The sequence below is a fragment of the Haliotis rubra genome, unplaced genomic scaffold, assembly GCF_003918875.1.
Source record: "Haliotis rubra isolate DU_JTF1 unplaced genomic scaffold, ASM391887v1 Scf164, whole genome shotgun sequence".
Taxonomy (NCBI): domain Eukaryota; kingdom Metazoa; phylum Mollusca; class Gastropoda; order Lepetellida; family Haliotidae; genus Haliotis; species Haliotis rubra.
Genome location: NW_025765603.1, coordinates 1,514,304 through 1,533,731, shown reverse-complemented (window position 1 = coordinate 1,533,731; position 19,428 = coordinate 1,514,304). Strand labels below are relative to the sequence as shown.

The 19,428-nt window shown below is 38.1% G+C and overlaps 2 protein-coding genes across 6 annotated transcripts in view; one reads left to right on the top strand and one right to left on the bottom strand.

Annotated features, from left to right (window-relative positions):
- The window catches only part of LOC124271896 (arf-GAP with coiled-coil, ANK repeat and PH domain-containing protein 2-like), a 103,737-nt gene that overhangs the window by 39,722 nt on the left and 44,587 nt on the right, over nucleotides 1-19,428 (bottom strand). For all 5 annotated transcript variants that reach the window (XM_046707066.1, XM_046707062.1, XM_046707063.1 and 2 more), the window contains 3 exons: nucleotides 18,104-18,148; nucleotides 17,717-17,812; nucleotides 17,067-17,141 (listed from right to left, as the gene is read on the bottom strand). In XM_046707066.1, the coding sequence (XP_046563022.1) occupies nucleotides 17,067-17,141; nucleotides 17,717-17,812; nucleotides 18,104-18,148 (216 nt within the window). The remainder of the gene's footprint in view (nucleotides 1-17,066; nucleotides 17,142-17,716; nucleotides 17,813-18,103; nucleotides 18,149-19,428) is intronic.
- On the top strand, nucleotides 414-13,890 carry LOC124271899 (leucine-rich repeat-containing protein egg-6-like). The gene is made up of 2 exons (XM_046707070.1): nucleotides 414-536; nucleotides 11,045-13,890. The coding sequence occupies exon 2, from the start codon at nucleotides 11,412-11,414 to the stop codon at nucleotides 13,086-13,088; it is 1,677 nt and encodes a 558-aa protein (XP_046563026.1). The 5' UTR covers nucleotides 414-536; nucleotides 11,045-11,411; the 3' UTR covers nucleotides 13,089-13,890.

Below are 19,428 nucleotides of genomic sequence, written 5' to 3'. Positions count from 1 at the left end.
CCATTCGGACACTCATTAGTTCATATGTGGGTAGGGTGTTGTAGTGCTACTTGCAGTACTAAAACAATATCAAAGTTGAGAACATCAAGGAATGGGCTTTGAATCCAGCTTCAGACCAGAGGTTTCCTCACTGATTGTTATTACAAGGCTTTTTCCAGCATCACCAAAGCCAAGGTCAGAGTTAAGTCGAGCTGAAATCACTCACGCATAGCAATGATTATCTTAGAATGAATTTCTCTATGGAACATCACTTTTAGCATGACCATGTCATCCAATAGTCGTCCATCTATTTTTTGTACACAACTGGTCCAAAAACTACTGTAACACTCACACACTAAATATTGAAACAAAGCATACATCTGTGAGAGTTGTCCCTCCAGTGAAACAGACTATAGAGGGATGTATCTGCCATGCTTCAAGCTCCCCTACCATCCTACAGTGCGCCATGCTCTGCCCGACTGACCAGACTAGCTGTCACACTGTCACATCAATCGGATTATACTGCCATTTCTAACTGGAATCATAATTACATGCAGGTGAGGTTAATGATCTTCTTTAATTACATTATTCCGTAGCTATTTTTCTCCTTAATTAACATGTGTTTTATTTAAAATACACTCTGAATTTTCATAAATCAAGGTTTTGATATCAAAACTTCTGATGATGACTAATTATCATCTCTATCACTTTAGAAATAATCTTAAGAAGCTCTGTTTTAAGACAGGAACATGGTTTTATTATTTGTACATATATGTATGGAATTCTTTAGAATATACATAAATATATTGTGTAAATGTTTCGATTATATATTTTAACAAAACCTACATCATCCCGTTAAAAACTGTTATACGCACAATGCCATTATTTAAAATGACATTTAGTATACAGAAACTTCAATCGCATTATCAACTCTAACTCGAAAAGAGAAAATATGTGTTCTTGTGCTGAAGTCAATGTCAAAGCACAGAGAATGAGAATCAAACCCACATGACAACGTTGTTTCTGATTAAGTCATGCCAAAATTCCTAAAAAAAACATCTGATTTTTGTGGCCATTTTTCCCAAGTGTTGCAGTATATCTCACTTACACAATACCCATTCTGATTTTCATCAAACACAGAACTCTCACATTATACATGTTCTTATAGCTATGTTTAAAATACCATATCACTAAACATCTGCAATGAGAGTTTCAGGGCCTGATTCATTTACAAAACAATACACTTGTTTTTGATCAGCCATGTTAATGCTGTTGGTGATGGACTGCCGTGCACAACAACAAACATTTAGTTTTTCTGGAAGTTTCTTCCATGACAAACCACTCCTCCCATCTGCTGTACCCATCACCATTAACCTTCAATCCTCAGCTTCCTAAGTCAGCAAGATTTTTTCTTGCTGACTATGATTCTAGACCAGATTTCCTTAATCGCTGTTTAAGCAGGTGATTTTGGCCAGTAAAGAAAGTCAAAACTAAATATTCTTTTTAGCTGTCAGGATCTGCTTCACTAAAAAACTGATGTCTTAACATTCAGCTCTCTTAACCACCACTTTTGAAGTGTTATGCGGGTTTATTAAGACTGTCCAACCAGACTGTTCTTCACCATCCAAGGCATTTTTCCATACAGTGTCTTATTCAGTGTTATCGGTGTCATTAATCTAAGTTGGCGTTCCGATTGTGCTATCGGTGTCATTAATCTAAGTTGGCATTCCGATTGTCTTACCACTAACATTGCTTAGGCCCTGGGAGCGTATTAGGAGGAATATGGTATACAGCTTACATTTCTTATTTCATTTCCAGTCTATATTTCTTTGATATACATCACCATATATTTCACCAATTGGAACCACTGTTATTACGTTAAAATAAAACCGGCATATGTTTTAAGAGAAAAGTTTTTAAATAAATATAATGATTTTACCGTTTGTGCTCACATCAAACCCTATTTACATATGAACTAGCCTAAACATGCAAAAAGAATATATGGTTGTAATCAAACAGCTTCAAACAGCAGTGTTTGAAATTAAGCAACAAGGTTAACAGCCCCTGTCATAGACCTAATGTAAAAAGTTAAGATTTAGGGGGTTCCTAGATCCAAATACCATAGACGAAGACCTATAGAGCCCTAGGGACCCTGTTATGCTGCCAAAGACAAAAAGCTTGACGACATCTTATGACTTTTTATCAAATTCGAAAAACATCTTTTGGATATATTTTTATGAAACTCTGTTAGTTTCCTTGAAAATCTAAAATCCCTGGATGCCCCCAAGCCCCATTAGTTACAAAAAAAAACGTACTGTGATGGAAATATGAAATGTGAATGCCTCAGAACAGTCTTAGTTACACACAGAAACAGATTCTATTGGGTGTGAAAGGTGAAATAGATTCTATTGGGTGTGAAAGGTGAAACAGATTCTATTGGTGTGAAAGGTGAAACAGATTCTATTGGGTGTGAAAGGTGAAATAGATTCTATTGGGTGTGAAAGGTGAAACAGATTCTATTGGGTGTGAAAGGTGAAACAGATTCTATTGGTGTGAAAGGCAAAATATAGTGAAAATACCATGAAATGATCACTGAAAATTAGTGATAACATGTCATTATGTAACGGGTAAGGATGTCCTGTCCCAATGCCACTATTTTTATAAAACATATTGAGTGAGTGAGTGAGTATAATTTTACATTGCATTTAGCAATATTCCAGCAATATCACAGCGGGGGACACGAGAAATGGGCTTCACTTTTGTACCATTGTGGGGAATTGAACCCGGGCTTTTGTCATGAACGAGCAAATGCTTTAACCAATAGGCTACCCTGTTGCTTTAAAGCCACACAGTAGTAACCCTGCCATGTGACAGCGGGCTGTAAACAAACCAGACAGTTGAGATATCGGTGGACCATAATATCCAGTGTCAGCGAGCCTGTTTACTAACTTTGCTGAAAATATACATGTTCATATTGGATTCTCCTGATTGTGTCATCGTGCAGAGATTCTGCTGCTTATAAGTAAATAAAACATTAAAGAATTACATTCTGATTGCATCTCAGTGGGGGTAGATTTAAAATGTCATAACTTAAACATTTCTGTCATATATTTGATCAATCAAAACAATCTTACAAACTCCAGTTTCGTGTGATCATATCTTGAAGCTGTTTTAAAACACTGGAACCCTGTATAGGTGCAATCATAGGAAATGTGAATCACAGGATACGGAATTTTAACCACCCACCCACATTGGCATGCCCTGGGAATTAAGCACTTCTTCACCATGCTCTTCCTAAAACTCATCAAGTGATGCTTATATCTCTGATGATGAGACCACAACAATTTCCACATGTCACACAAGGCTTTCTACATTAACAACTCCAATGTATTTCAGTCACACAAACACTGTATAAGTTCCATAAATGAAATGGGCAGCGGTTAAAGTGTCGAAGACCCAGGTTTGATCCCCACATGGGTACAATGTGTCAAGCCATTTTCTGGTGTCTGGTGATATTGCTGGAATTATGCTAAAAGTGGAATAAAAACATACTCTCTCACTCTCACTCGCTCACCATAACTGAAATTGTTTTGGTTGAATGTCACAGATCACACCAGTCCTTGTGGTGTGTTGAAGGTGTCTGTTACAGACAAATAGACATAATTAGCCAGGTGTGCTTTAGCATCATAAATGCCATTCATTAATAATCAAATTGTATTCTGTGAGAATTTGGTGTACAGTGCAGATCATTACTTGCTTATCATGCCGATGGTCTGATCTTGTTTCCACTGTTGTCCAATGTGAGAAGCCCACATAATCTCTCTATAATCTCTACCCGTGAAGATCCGGGTTAGAATTGGTCTTCAGCAACCCATGCTTGTCTTAAGGGGCGACTAAAGGGATCAGGTGGTCAGGCTCGCTGACTTGGTTGACACATGTCATCATATCCCAATTGCGTAGATCAATGCTCATACTGTTGATCACAGGATTGTCTGGTCCAGACTCGATTATTTGCAGACAGCCGCTATATAGCTGGAATATTGCTGAGTGCGGCGTAAAACTAAACTCACTCACTCTGTAATCTCCCACTATCATATTTCTAGGAGCATAAACAAAACCCACTCATGATTCAGTATTTAATATAATACAATTTCAACAGTTTCAGCCACCTGATAATGCAAATAATTACTTACTTATTACTATTGAACTAAAATAGAACTAAACGAACAGAATTACTTCCATCATTCCCAGATAAACACTGAAAGCACTAATTGGGTTTAAAGAAGTGGTAAAGTTCCCTGAAGCGTTACTATATTTCCTGTGCGTTGTGCCAGGCAAGCAGGTATTTTTTGTGTAAAGCCTTCATATCACTCATTAAGCTGTACTCTACAAGTTTCTATTTATGTAGGTTAAATAAGTGTTACAGCAAACCCATTAGACTTGCACAAGTTTCTAAGGTAAAAGTTCCTAGTTTAAATGATAATTTCTAAAAAATAATAAATAACAGACTGGGGTCCACCTATCTAGACTTGCCTCTTCGAAGGATAGAATTACTATCTACAGCCTTGGAGCAGGGCTACAAACCCATGAAAGTTTTCCTCATTCCCTGATCAGAACCATTCCCTCAAATGCAATCATATGCGTCCCATGTCAGTCAACAATAACTGTCCAGTTGTGACTCACATAAACACTTGACTCATAAACTGAGGCCAGACTCCTCCTAAAAAAGACACTATCCATCAAACGCAGTCATAAACAATATGTTGTTGTTTCCACAATCAGGTCTTCACCAGGGCTGCAGGCTTGGTCCTTCACTATCACATGTGTTTTACAAGATAGTATTACCATGAAAAACAAGTTGTTGTGATGGGGGTATGTGGAGTACCTAAATACCTCAAGGGCATGTATTCATGAACATTTCTCACGGTGATGTATGTACGTGTTGGATTAATATTTTAAGCAACAATTTCAGCAAACACAAACTTAAAGGGCTTTATATTTTAATAAAACACTCCATTGTTAAAAGAATGTATAACATTCCTATGTGCCTAAAATATATTTGAGTAGTTTAAGACTTCTTCTTGCCTTACAAGTAATTCTGTTAGCAGTTTCGTATGGCGACCAAGCCAGTTATTCACATAATGAAAAATGATCCATGCAAGTTGAAACTATGACAACTTGGTCACTGAGACTGACCATCTGATCCATTATAGTCATGTGTTACTGCAGGGTAGGTTGCAGGTGAAATTTCTATTCTCCCAATCCCTTGCATATGACTGTAGTGCAACCTATGCATATTATCCTTTGCCATGTACCTTTGTATATTTATCAAAGACGAGAATGTAGCAGAACCATCAAGTAGTACTCAATAAGAGATACAACTCAAATTTCTTATTAAACAAGCTGGGGTAAAAAATGCATCTCATCTGCAAATGCAAAAGTTCACAAAACACTTGATGTGAAAATAAACCATAATTTAATCCAGAAACGCACTCAAATCAAAATTGAACTCCTGGGCACTCCTCTGATGTAACTGAGTGCCCACATGCTCGGAATGTAATGACGCAACTTCTAACAAACTCTTGAACTGATACCCTAGAATCTTGAAGATTACTCTGTCCTGTTTAAAGTATGCTTAGTGTACACACATGCAGGGGATGTAGACTATTATCAATATCCAATGTTTTTTTCATATGTCTAGACAGTGAAAGTTATCAATAACATCTTTTTGACCATTTGAGATTTAAGATGATAAAGAATATTTGTCATCTTGTTGGTGTTCTTCAAACTGTACAAAGTAGTTTTTCTAAGACAAGGAGATGTGTTACTGGATCACCTGCATTATGAACAACTGGTGTCATTTCTCCATGCAGCTATTTGTATGAAAGCGTGATAAGTGTATTGCTTCTTTACTTAAGGCAAATCATCGCAACATATTTTTATCGATCATCCAAGTCCATGATGATGATATTGATGTTGGAATGCCTCCTGCTCTTGCTTGCTCAAACATACAGGGTGGAGATCAGTGCAGACACACTTTAAACAGATGAAAGATGGTTTCGATTCATTTGTATATTTGATATGTGCACATTAAGATGTAATTAGAAATACACCTCCAGAAATCTTGTTTAAATGCTTCTTTACCTTTCATATCTACATAAGTAGGAAAGCAAAACAAATCTGGGATTCAAACTCATGATCAGCAGATCTTAGTCTGGCTAAGGAGGAGAACTGACCTGACTTTCGAACTAAACCAATGGGCTACCACTCAGGGCCCTTATTCTCAAAACGTTCATTGTCCTAAGAATTCTTAACTTTGATCGTAGCCAATGTGTTAAGAATGGGCTTAAGAAGTTCTTAGGAACGTTTCGAGAATAGCTAGCCTGATGCTATAAGTTGGAAAAGAGGCCAAAGATTATATTGGGTTATGTGGACTTATTCAGTCAATGTCTCAGCAGTAATAGGGAGCTATTGACTCACGTACTCCATCACACAGGGATGTATCAGAAAAAGATAAGGATGAAATACATCGACCGATCTTGACAAAAAGTACAAAAGTTGTCACAGTGAGTGAGAGTGAGTTACTCATTAGTTTCCACAGTATTCACACATCCATTGCTGGGTGCTGATATACCAAAAAACATCTTGGAAAATCTTGGATATAAACCTAAAATCACAGACTTCTAGCACATCGGAGACGTGCAGCATTGCACAGTGAACTGCAGTGCCCTGAATGGCTGGGCTACCATTATCCCACAGTCAAATAAGTATTGGTACTGTTCCTGCCTGCCCTGCTGAGGAGTACATCAACCGGAGAGATATCAGATAGTGTTGACCTATTCTGTACTGAGGACAACAGACTCAGTGTAAGAGTGAGTGAGTGAGTTCAGTTTTACGCTGCTTTTAGCATTATCCCAGCAATATCACGGCGGGGGACACCAGAAATGGGCTTCACACATTGTACCCATGTAGGGAATAGAACCCAGGCCTTCAGCGTGACGAGCGAACGCTTTAACCACTAGGCTACCCCACTGCCCCCTCAGTGTAAGAATATTTCAACAGTCTGTAACACCAAACAATGTCAGATCTTTTCGATACACAAGTTACAAACAAATGTTTATTGTTGAATATTACAAACCGTGAATTATAATTAAGCAGAGGAACTGTGATTGTGAAAAAAATGTGTCTGTGCTTGCTAGACAAGTTTTAAGGTGAGGTGAATCATTCAACAACACAAACACATTACAGGTTATGCAACTGGACGAGTTGGTTAAAACACCCATGTTGATTTCATCTTCAAAGTTACCTCTGTTGCTTTCAATGCTACAAATGACGTCACATGGGGTCATCACCAGTGTTGCCCGAAGTGATATTGCTGGAATATTACTAAAAGTGACATCAAACTCACTCACTCACTCACCCACTCACTCAATGATGAGGACGACCATGACTATGAGTGTTTCTCGGCTTCTACTAATGTATCCAGGATGTGCATAACTGCTGGATCCTGTATCTAACATTTTGTGAAAGTAGAATTCATTAACAAATGTATGGTAAGCTGGATTTTGTGATTCTGTGACAAGGATTCAGTAACCAGCAACTTATATTCAGAAACTAGGATTCAGCAACTTGAATTCAGAAACTAGGATTCAGCAACTTACCGTATATTCAGACACCAGGATTCTGAAACTTATATTCAGAAACTAGGATTCAGTAACTTGGATTCAGAAACTTGTATTCAGCAACCAGTTACATGAATTCACAAACTAGGATTCTGAAACTTATATTCAGAAACTAGGATTCAGTAACTTGGATTCAGAAACTTGTATTCAGCAACCAGTTACATGAATTCAGAAACTAGGATTCTGAAACTTGGGTTCATAAACTGGGTTTCAGAAACTGGGATCCAGTAATCCTAGCAGTTTGGTTACTGAATCCGAGCTTCCAGCGTCTAATGTACGAAGTGATTGTAGCACTATGTCATGCATAATGTGTAGTAAAATACGCTTGTGGATTGGGACAAGGATCATATTATGATGTCTGACACACAGGTCCAGGTCCACATGCTTGGATTAGGTAACAGATGGGTCCTTTCTGTCCTGTATCCCAAGATGGGACCTTGGGACCCATCAGTCTGGGAATCCCAGCCATGGAAACTGGTCATGTTTCGAGACCTTGAGAAGCCGAAGTTATTACAAGTGATAGGATCTACTGGCAACACACAACACTGTATCAGCCTTTTTCATGTGCACTGAAGTATCTCAACTATAGCACCAGTGCTTTATAGAGTACAAAGGTGTATTTAGAAGAGAGTTAACTTACGCAACCAGACAACAAATGAAAACATGTATTCATCGAGTTTAATGTATTTCTTTCCTGATAACATGTAAAGCCGACCAAATAATTGCTGAAACTATCTGAACGTGGGGATAGGGAAAAGATATCATATGTTTCAGCTTGAAATACTTTAAAGTTGCTGAGATTGCCTCTTTCTCCATCATAAAAACTCAAAAGATAAGGTTGGATACACAGTGCTTAAAGGTTTGATTTCATCAAACCTAATACCTAGGTTTGAATGCCTGAATCTCAACTCGGTACAATGTGTGAAGCCCATTTCTGGTGTCCCCTGCTGTGATATTGCTGGAATACTGCTAAAAGGAGAATAAAACTCAACTCACGCTCTCACTCACTCACTGTTATACTGCTTAAACATTGATGATGTGCCATAAAACCATACTCATTCACAATTAATGTAAAATGGTCTCCACCTATTCGTTCATTACAGCTCAAATACCCCCTACAATTTGTGCTGCTGCTGCCAAAGAATGGCATAAACTCAACCGATGAGATCCTACCGACATCTGACATCATTGATGGATATCTCCCATACCACCTGTGACTTCTTCAACAGTATAACCTTTGCAATACAGCCAGGGTTTTATATTTACACATTCCCTAACCACTTATCCTGTATTGTGTAAACCACCGAGTCTTACATACAGACAGCGAGGGAGGATGGAAACAGATGGAGTCACATGTCTGACCACACACAGTGTCTACCACCCATCTCACAAGCTTGCAGTGTCCCAGGCACTTGAATATGTAGATTGTCAGTTTGCTGTGTATTGTGAACAAAGAGTTCAGGAGTTTGGATCAAAGCATATTTTAAAAGTATTTCAGCCATATCAGGGTATGGTCTTGCAACGCAACTTGGGTACAATGTGCGAAGCGCATTTCTGGTGTCCCCCTCCGTGATATTGCTGGAATATTATTAAAAGCAGCGTAAAACCACTCACTCACAGTCATGTAGGATTTTGAAGCAAATGTTCAACCTCTCCAGACCCAAGGGCTCCTGACCCCTTTTTTCTAGTCTGTTTTTTCCAGGTTCTGAATCTCCAATCTCACTGAGGCTCCTTTTCAATTTAAATGGGTTTATTTGTTACGATCAAAATTATATACTTTCAGGGACTAAGCATTAATCTACCCTATTTTCATGTGCCTGAAATTGGATTTTGATTGTCAGCTACACTCTTGCAAAGCTTAGCCATGGCCTTTTTTTTCAATTTTACTGGCACTACAACCAAAGACAGGCTTGCCCAATAAATATTCTGTCTACTAGATTGCCTATCTCATTTGGATCATAATTAGCAAGACTCTAACTGATCAATTTTACGAGAGTTAGTCTTCAGGTTACTGATTTAAGTCACAAGTACAAAGAACCATTTAAAAGCATTGCGCAGGAATTACATGATATGAATCAAAGAAGAAAAAGAATTTCAGGATTCCCAAATATATATCTAAATGTCATCTTGAAACAATAAATGTGGGCAAGGAGGGTATAATGTTGGTACAGAGACAGCAGGCCGATGATCATTCCCAACATCAGGAAAGGCCGCTCCACTAGACTGGTGTGTGGTGATTGCCAGAGTGCCATGTTTGTTATCACAAGAACAAACAGACTGACGGTTCAGTGGAGATGGAAGGCTGTTCACGTCTGTCAGTGCTCCTATCATGTATAAGTCAAACAAATGCCCCCTCCCGATGCTTGGGATAAGCTGGATGAGTTTTGGATAATGCTAATCAAGCCGCCTCACTTCATCACGTGCTACAAAATAACATTACAGTATATCATCCTGTATATCATCCTGTATAAGGCAAGTTTTTCATGCCTGAAATGAGAGGGCTGAGAATGTTGGGTGATGTTTAATGCTGACTCAGCAGTATTCCAGCTATATGGTGGCAGTCTGTAAATAATTGAGTCTGGACCAGACAACCCAGTGATCAACAGCATCATTTATTCCCTAAAAGTCAAGACCACCAGACAGAAGCTAAGACAATTAAGGCATACGTTGGACTTAATCTACAAAAATTTAGTTGCTGGTTTGCAAATCTTTGAAAACATTCTTCTGTCTTAATCATGAGCAATTGATTCAACCAAGGCGTTTTTGGCCCCGTAATCAGATTTCCTGTGACAATGACAGCTCCTAATCCAATGGTGGATAGCACGAACATCCATCCACGCAGCTGGAGTGTCTTGACAAATTATCCTAACACTCATCCCACATCTCAATGAATTCTACCAGGTATTCACACTGGAACCTATTTGTGCCAACCCTATCATTTAGAAAGTTTCAACACACCCAACAGGTCAACTGCCTCAGGTCATTTCCATGATTTAGCACATTATTTTCGAGTTTTGTTTGGTTGTTGCTTACGTCGCACTAAGCAATATTCTAGCAATATAGTGGTGGTCTGTCAATAATTGAATCTGGACCAGACAATCCAAAGTGATCGGTACCTTAGGGACATCTATAACCTAAATACCCAGAATCTTTCTGCTGGACATTCTCAATTCACTGCATTAATTACAATCTTATAATTTCCTATAGGTCTAAAACTAACTTCGGAAAAACATGTCTGTGTTTAACAATGTAAGTATGTGATTCATTATTATGACCCATAGAAAAAGAATAACCTCTATATTTTTTTAAAATGATAATAGTTTTTCAACTATATACTGTTGTATTTTCTTCACTGACCCCACCTTTTCCCTTTTTCTATTCAGATGAGGAACTCAGCGTGATGCTCAAGTAGAACAGCAGCAGATACACCAACATCCAAAATGGCCGACATACAGTGTCTGCTCGTTTGCCTTGCCCTTGTCACTGTCACAGCACTAGCTGCTACTCCAACATGTCCAGCAAAGTGCCGATCTTGTCAAAACAACATCACAGACTGTTCCGTCATGAAACTGGCAAATCCACCAAAAGACGTTGACATAAACACAAGAATTTTCAACATTGGTGGAAATGCTTTAAGGGTTCTTGGTGAAAATTCCTTTGGCAAACTGCCAAATGTTGAAGTTTTAAAGGCAAGTGGAAATCAGATCAGAGTTGTGAAAAAAGAAAACTTTCAAGAGTGTTCCAAAACTCATGACCCTTGACCTGTCCAACAACAAAATAGGAAGAATGTACTCTCAATCCTTGATTGGACTTTCAAACCTTAAGACTCTAAACCTGGCCAACAACAACATCCAAACAGTGACCCAGATCCTAGATGTTGTCCCAACCTTGTTCCAACTCAATCTTGGATCAAACAGAATAAGAGTCATCCATGCTAAAACCTTTTATAAGAATGTCCATATGCACTATCTGGACTTGAGGTACAATAACCTTGTCAGAATCCATCCAGATGCCTTCAAACATCAGAAATATCTGCGCTACTTATTCCTCAACAATAACCCACTTGCCAGTCTTCCAGCTCTCAACATGGGCAGCCCCAATCTTCAACTGATCGACTTTTCTCACTGCCAGCTGAAGAAGGTTCCTCAAGGAGTCCCACCTTCTGTTTCTGACCTTCGTCTTGGTCATAACAAGATAATTGAGATACGTAAACGGGATCTTGAAAATATCACCAGACTCCGCATGCTAACCTTAAACAACAACAAAATCAACAGAGTGGCATTCATGGCTTTCTCAAAGCTAAAGAATCTTCAGGAGATTTGGTTGAGAGACAATAATCTCATTTATATCCCTCGAGGATTGCCAGACAATCTCAAGAAGCTATACATGGACTCGAACAAAGTGGTTGAAATTCAAAGAGCTCAATTTGCAAACACATCCCAACTTGAATATTTCACAGTTGAGAAAAACAGAGTCCAAACAATTGAGGCTGGTTCCCTGTCCAGATTAAGGTTTCTGAAATATCTCAACCTTCAAGGCAATGGAATATCAACCATCACCAAAGGCATGTTCGACAACGTACGAAACCTCACCACCCTCACCCTGTCAAACAACCCAATCAACAAAATTGAGACTGGAGCTTTTAAAAATCTGGAGAACCTCACATCCCTTTACATGTCTTACATTCCTCCCTCAGATGACTTCTCCCTGGAGGACAACTTCCTTCCAGAAATGCCCAAACTTGAGAAGCTAGGCTTGATGGGCAGTCAGAGTCTTGCTCTGCAGCTACTCCAGATCATTGATGACACACCAGTCATGCATCACCTGACTGAGGTGGATCTGACCTTCAATGACATCCAGACCCTTCCACCTTCTTTACAGAGAGTCTTCCCTAAGGTACAGGCTCTGTCCATTGATGGCAATATCCTGAACTGTGACAACCGACTTCTCTGGCTGGCACGGTGGATGAAAGCATCAGATGTGAAATTCTTTGCTTATGAAGAGCCTCAATGTGAAGAACCAGAAAAAAACAAAGGAAAATTGCTCAAAGATGTTCCAGAGTCAGATTATGTAGAAGTAAAACAAGAGTTACCTCCCCCTCCACCAGTGCAAGAAGCTGAAAGAAGGACAGTTGAGGTTCCAGAGAAAACTGAAGAACCTGTCCAGAAGTTGAAAGTTGTGCAAGTTGAGAAAGTTGAGAAAATTAATCACCGACGTAAAGGCCTCAACCCGGCACACAGGGTAGCGAACCCACAAACCCAAGCCGCAGCAGCAACAACAACAACAACAGCTCCTGTAACATCCAAAGTTGAGGCAACAACAACAAAAGCTCCTCAACGTGTAGGCAGACGTCAAAGGGTCTCCAAAAAACAGGGCAGCCAACAAAAGAGGAAAGCGTCCGAGGAACAGAAGGCGAAAGAAGACTGAGAAGAAACGTCGAAGAAAGAGGCGTCACCGAAAGACAGAGGATGACAGGGTGAGGAGATATGGAAAGAGCCGAAAGAGGAACAGGAACAGGAACAGAAACAGGAACAGGAACAGAGCAGCAGCAGCAGTGTCAGCTTAAAAGACACTGGGCATATGGAACCATCACACTTTTAACGATTGATGATGGATTCTTATAACAGTACCATGTACTGAACATATAATCCACAGAATACAGTTCCAAAATCCTTTTCAAATGAGGCAGAGTATAGTCTCTGCATTCATTCTAATGACCTATGTAAATGAGATAGGACATGGTTTTAGAGATCATTTCACTTAAATGGCGAATTCAAGTGGAACTGTGGAATAGTTACTGGATACTTCGGATGAAATGAGACAGAACATGGTCTCATCGATCACATCTGAGGACCGATGAAGATGGATTTTTGACTAGTTATCAAGTAATATGGATCTATGAAGTCACGTCTGAGATACAAATACCCAGGGTACGGTGGTACCAGTAGTGAAAAGAACTTCTACCACAATATGCAAGAAAGATTCTTGAATCAACTCATGTACTAGATCACCGATACTGTGTGGTGATGTCGGCATGCACAAGGTACCAAGAGCTTGTGATGAACCAGAACAGAGACATTTGACCCTCAAGATGGAAATAGATAGCAAGTATTATTCCACAAAAACATTATTCATTCTTCAATTTCAAAATTACAGACATGTTGTTTGGGTATTCCTAGATGCGACTACCTGAAATATTGACTATGCATGAATAATACCAACATATCGGGACAACTCTTTGCAAGTCTATGTTTGCTCAGGATGCCCACTATTAGAAAGACATACTTGAGGTAACAGACAGGTGATTAGATCTTAGCAATTGTGAAGAAAAATATATTTTGAAATACTTTTTTGCAATAATTAAAACATTTGTTTTATAGACAGAACATTGTTTACAGCTCTTATGAGAGAATTTGGATGGATGTTTATCCAAAGACGAGGATTGTAGATACATTTATAGTATCTGGCATTGTAGGCCCAATCAAATACCTTCTTCCTTAGAACTGCTGAAGAGAAGGAGGTCAACAGGAAAGAAAACAATGTGGTGGTTGATTTGACACATACATCCTTTCAAAAACTCTTAAAATGTTGATGAAAATGAAAACAAAAGTAAATTTTCAAAAAACAATTTGGTTCATATTTTCAAACTGTCCAAACTTGACCAATGTCATCTTAAAACAAGAGTATGTCCCAAATAAGTCCATGTTATCCCACCGCTAGAGAGAGGTTGTTGATGAAGATATTTACTCTGACAGGTGAGTCACACCTAGGAGTGGGAGATAGATGCTGAGGCTGTTGGTTTGGAAATTAGCACCTTGATCAGAATACTTCATGAGAAACCTTCACACCCAGTATCCTTGCATTCACAGACCATTACCACTGCTGCCACACACACATCTCTGCAGACACAAATAGCCAAGTTGAATATTGGAAGGTCATCACTTCCGCTCATTTGACCTTCTTGCTGTTAACGGTTAAAACAGTCCAGTGGGCAACATAAAAGTCATTAGTTGTTGGCAGAAATTATTGCTTAATTTAATATGTGATTGTAATACCTGTCTGAAAAAATCTTGCTGACATTATACCAATCTGAAATAATCTTTCTGAAAAACCTGTCTGAAATAATCATTCTATAATACCCATCTGAAATAATCTTGCTGAAGTACATGTTTAGAAAATGTTTGTTGCATTTTTACAATACCCTTTTAATATAAACACCCATTAATTCAAGATCATTTGAATTTATCACTCTTTCATAAAGTCATAAATTGAGAAATAACAAAATATCTCAGATATATCTCAACCACCAGAATAACTGCTTGACATGTTTCGTTGTAGATGCACGACTTATTTTCAAATGTATGTAGAAGCTTTGTGTATTTGTAATAAAACTATAACAAAACAATCAGACTACTTTTCTTTTGTTCCACACCCCAAACAATAGTCATAATTGTTGAAAATCTTAAGAATGCCACTTGTTACATTATAACCTGAATACATGTACCGTATTTCCTCTAATAAGTGCCGGTGGTAACGTGCAAATCCCAAACAATTACGGTAATTACACCTAGTAAGCTCAAAAGTGTCAGGCCTCTAAGAAGGGCCAGGGCTGGAAGTCCGTTAAAAAAATAAGTGCTCAGGCACTTCGGGACCGTTCATAATTTATGGCTGGTGTGTGTGTGTGTGTGTGTGTTTGACGATGATGATGATTTTATGGAGAAGCATGTACAATGTGAATGCCCCCAAAATTTATGTACATAATAAGTGACCCCTGCCTGCATGTCATGTACAAAACCAATGACCCCCATCCCCTTACCATAATTTCTAAGAATAATTTTAAACATATTTTTATGTACTAAATTGCTGACCCCCTAGTATGTGTGTACAAAACTGCTGACCCCCTAGCTCCTCAGAACAAAATGGGTGACCCCTCCTTAAAATCATCATCCCCCCGTGCAATAAATTATGAACGGTCTCTTATTTGAGGAATTACGGTATTTCATTTGTCATCACACTTCAATCTTCAGATTTTAACAGAAGTCCACTTCCTTGAAAACTATCGACAAACAGGCTGCGATAACAATAGCATCTCCCCTTCAAAAACCTTAAGGATTTCTACAAATGCCATGAAAGTTTTGTGAAGGAATTATTATTTTGTGCAGCCCTGTTATCGGGTTCATAGTGACAGTTGTGTCCAGTAAAAGACAATGTCATTTGACACACTATGTGTGAGTTTATTGGAGCACAAACCTTCAGAGTTAGCACCAAACTGTTTGAAAATAAAAACAAGCCATGTCAGGAATTCCAATGGAATTCTCAGGGATTTACATGGGAATATGGAACCAGTCTGCCAGAGTTTATATCACTGCTTGAAGTATCATTAAAACTGTATGAGATTCAAACTCCTCCTCCCTAATGCCAGCCACAGCGTCTGTGTCGGCTGTCCTTGCACATAACACAGCCGCCATTCCACCCCTCATATCCCAACCAACAGGATTCAGAGAACAGACCAAGAGAAGATGAGTTTGTGTATGTGTCAGGCTATGAATTGTGTTCTTTTGTAATGTAAACATGCAATTACCGTCATACATTAAATTATCTACTCATAAATCACAACAACTTGAATCAGAGCTTTACAACACTGTGCGAAAATACAAACATATGTTACAAGTGTGCACACATGCAGATTCTAAACAAGTCTTTAAAACAAGAACTTGACTCTCGTCCCTTTAAGAGGCTTTGTCTCATTTATATACTGATGGAAAAAAGTAAGGGAACAGATGCAAATGGAAGCATTAATTTGATTAGATATTCCAAGTGACGTTGACGTTGATCAACACAAGTTAATCACATTACCATCCTTGTTTTTAAATGAAGTTTTATTATGGACTGAATACATATTAAACAATGTGACAGGGTTTTACCTTGACATTTCTGTATTGCGTAAAACCCTGATATACTGATTCACAGTATGCATTCCCCATTTGTTTCCATTAGTACACCAGCCTCTTTCATTCCCTGTCTAAATTCATATTCATATGAATGTAACTGTGTTGTATTATGCTGTAGTCAGCAATATTTCAGCTGTATCACGGAAACCTGAATATAACTGACCCTTTGCTATAAACCAGTGGTCGTAATCATGAACACCAGCCCCATTGCTGGGGCACAATGACACACAAGCTCCTGGGCCACAAACGTAACCACCCAATCCTCAATTGACAGCTTGATATATCAGGAATCCCAAAGGAGATCAACCTCTCTTAGGGCTGAGCAAGAGGTAATTGAGACCTACTCTGTAATGGAATCTCAACATGGAGACCAACATGGGATACTGGGATCTAGTTTTCCCTTACAGGGTAGTCTGGAGACTTTCTCTAATGATGATATGTATACAGTACTCACCATTTTCTGTACTAGCGTGTGACGTTCCTCCATCTCCTTGCGTTCCACCTTGGCCTTAGAACTCAATTCTTCCACCTGGAACACCAAGACAGACGCCATCGTGTTTTACAGATTGACTTGTCATGGTTTTTTATGTATCCACTTGTCAACATCACATGGACAGCTATCCGTCACAAACATTTCCACTTATTTACACAAGTCCTGTTCCATAGAGCAAACTTTGCATTTGACAATTTTAACTCGTCACTTCATGATCAACTTCCATGAGTAATAGTGCCCAAACCAGTCTCGGCCCTGTTCTATTATAATGAGAACTTAGTACTAAGAGGACTATAAGTCCCTATCTTTACATTAAATTTAAGATAGCTATAGCACCAAGATGCTATTTAGAATGGATTGTCTTGGCACTAAGACAATAACACCTTGTTCTGTCACAGCCGCCGTGATGTTGCTGGAATGGTGCTAAAAACAGCGTAAAACCATACTCACTCTTACACAGACTTAAGTTGGTTACACTGGTGACATCAGTTTTACTAATATTGTGTATCCCCCAAAACAGATATGGGACGGGCACATATATATCTAATTTACTCACAACTGATTTGCATACTTTCCTTTTAAGGGCACACTGGTCAAGGGAGACAACTCACCTGTGTGGCAACATCTTTCATGTACTTTTCTAAATCACTGAACAGATCGTCTCCCTGGTGGAAGAATGTATTTTGTGCGTGCATAAAAGACAGCATCTGGAAAAACAACAAATCATGTTTTAAACATAATAATAACAAAATCTGAATTTATAAATTCCCAATTAACATTTTGATGTTTAATATGACAAAAGACGAAATATTTAAAATAATACGTATTCTTCAGAAGCTTATCAAATCTAAAAATATGTTTTTAATGTATGTCATAACCAAAATTGGATTTCATAAATCAATTTTTGGTGGTTCATATGACAACGACGGCTCTGTGTTAAGTATAACAGCCTGCCTGTGTAACACTTCAGATTGTGTACCTATGATGATTATACTCACTGTGTCGAGTACTTCAAACCTCTTCTTCGAATGGAGAACATTAATCTGAAAGAGTAACAGGTCACTCATAACAGAAAATGATTGAAATGAGAAAGTGATTGTGCTAAAATAATGTAATTTTTAGAGTAAAATTGATATTTTATACTTATCCTGACTCATGCTCTTTTGCTTGTCTCCTTCCTCTTGCGAACATAGTGGAAACACTTGTATCTCCCTAATTGAAGTTCCCTTCAATGTAAAATCACTAATTAGCATTCACCACGAGTTACCTCCCTTCCACAAGCGCGGGAACGAGGGCGCCACCTCTACCCATGTGCCTCACTCTCTCCTCATATACTGAGCCCAACATTTGAATTTACAGGGAAATCCAAAGTGTTATGTGGGGAGGATGGGAGGGCTGACCTCATGAGTCAGGATAAGTATAAAATATCAATTTTACTCTAAAAATTACATATTTTTCCTTATCCTGACTCATGCTCTTTTGCTTGTAGAATCCGATGGAAAGGAGGTGGGAATATATATACTTTGGATTTTTAATAATTAGTGATTTGAACTGTGATGATTGTAATAACCCTATAGGAACTTCATAAAGGCACTGAATTGATGAATTCCTGCTGCTAACTTATCAGCTGCCATATAAAGGTTATTACAATGTACTTATTATGATAAAGTATATATAACATTAATACAATGCTTAAGACTAATAGACTTAAGCTTGTTAAAATGCTAGTATAAACTCCTTAGAGTTTGTTAGCTAAAATACTTTAAGATATAAACATAGTACTAAGCTTAAGATATGATTAAACTTAAGCTAATTAAAATAGCAAACTCTTTAGAGTTTGTTAGTTAATATACTTATATGATATAGATATAATGCTGATATGAATAAGCTTTAGCTACATATATAATAGCAAAACTCTGTAGAGTTTGTTAGCTAATATATTTTTACAATATGAGTATAGTACTGTGCTTAAGATATAATTAACTTAAGCTACATATATAATAGCAAAACTCTGTAGAGTTTGTTAACTAATATATTTTTACAATTTGAGTATAGTACTGTGCTTAAGATATAATTAACTTAAGCTACATATATAATAGCAAAACTCTGTAGAGTTTGTTAGTTAATATATTGTTACAATATGAGTATAGTACTGTGCTTAAGATATAATTAACTTAAGCTACATATATAATAGCAAAACTCCGTAGAGTTTGTTGACTAATATATTTTATAATATGAGTATAGTACTGTGCTTAAGATATAATTATCTTAAGCTACATGTACAATAGCCAAAAACTCTGTAGAGTTTATTAGCTAATAGATT

Excerpts from the sequence above, each read along its gene's own strand:
- LOC124271899 (XM_046707070.1), top strand. The coding sequence starts at position 11,412 with ATGACCCTTGACCTGTCCAACAACAAAATAGGAAGAATGTACTCTCAA.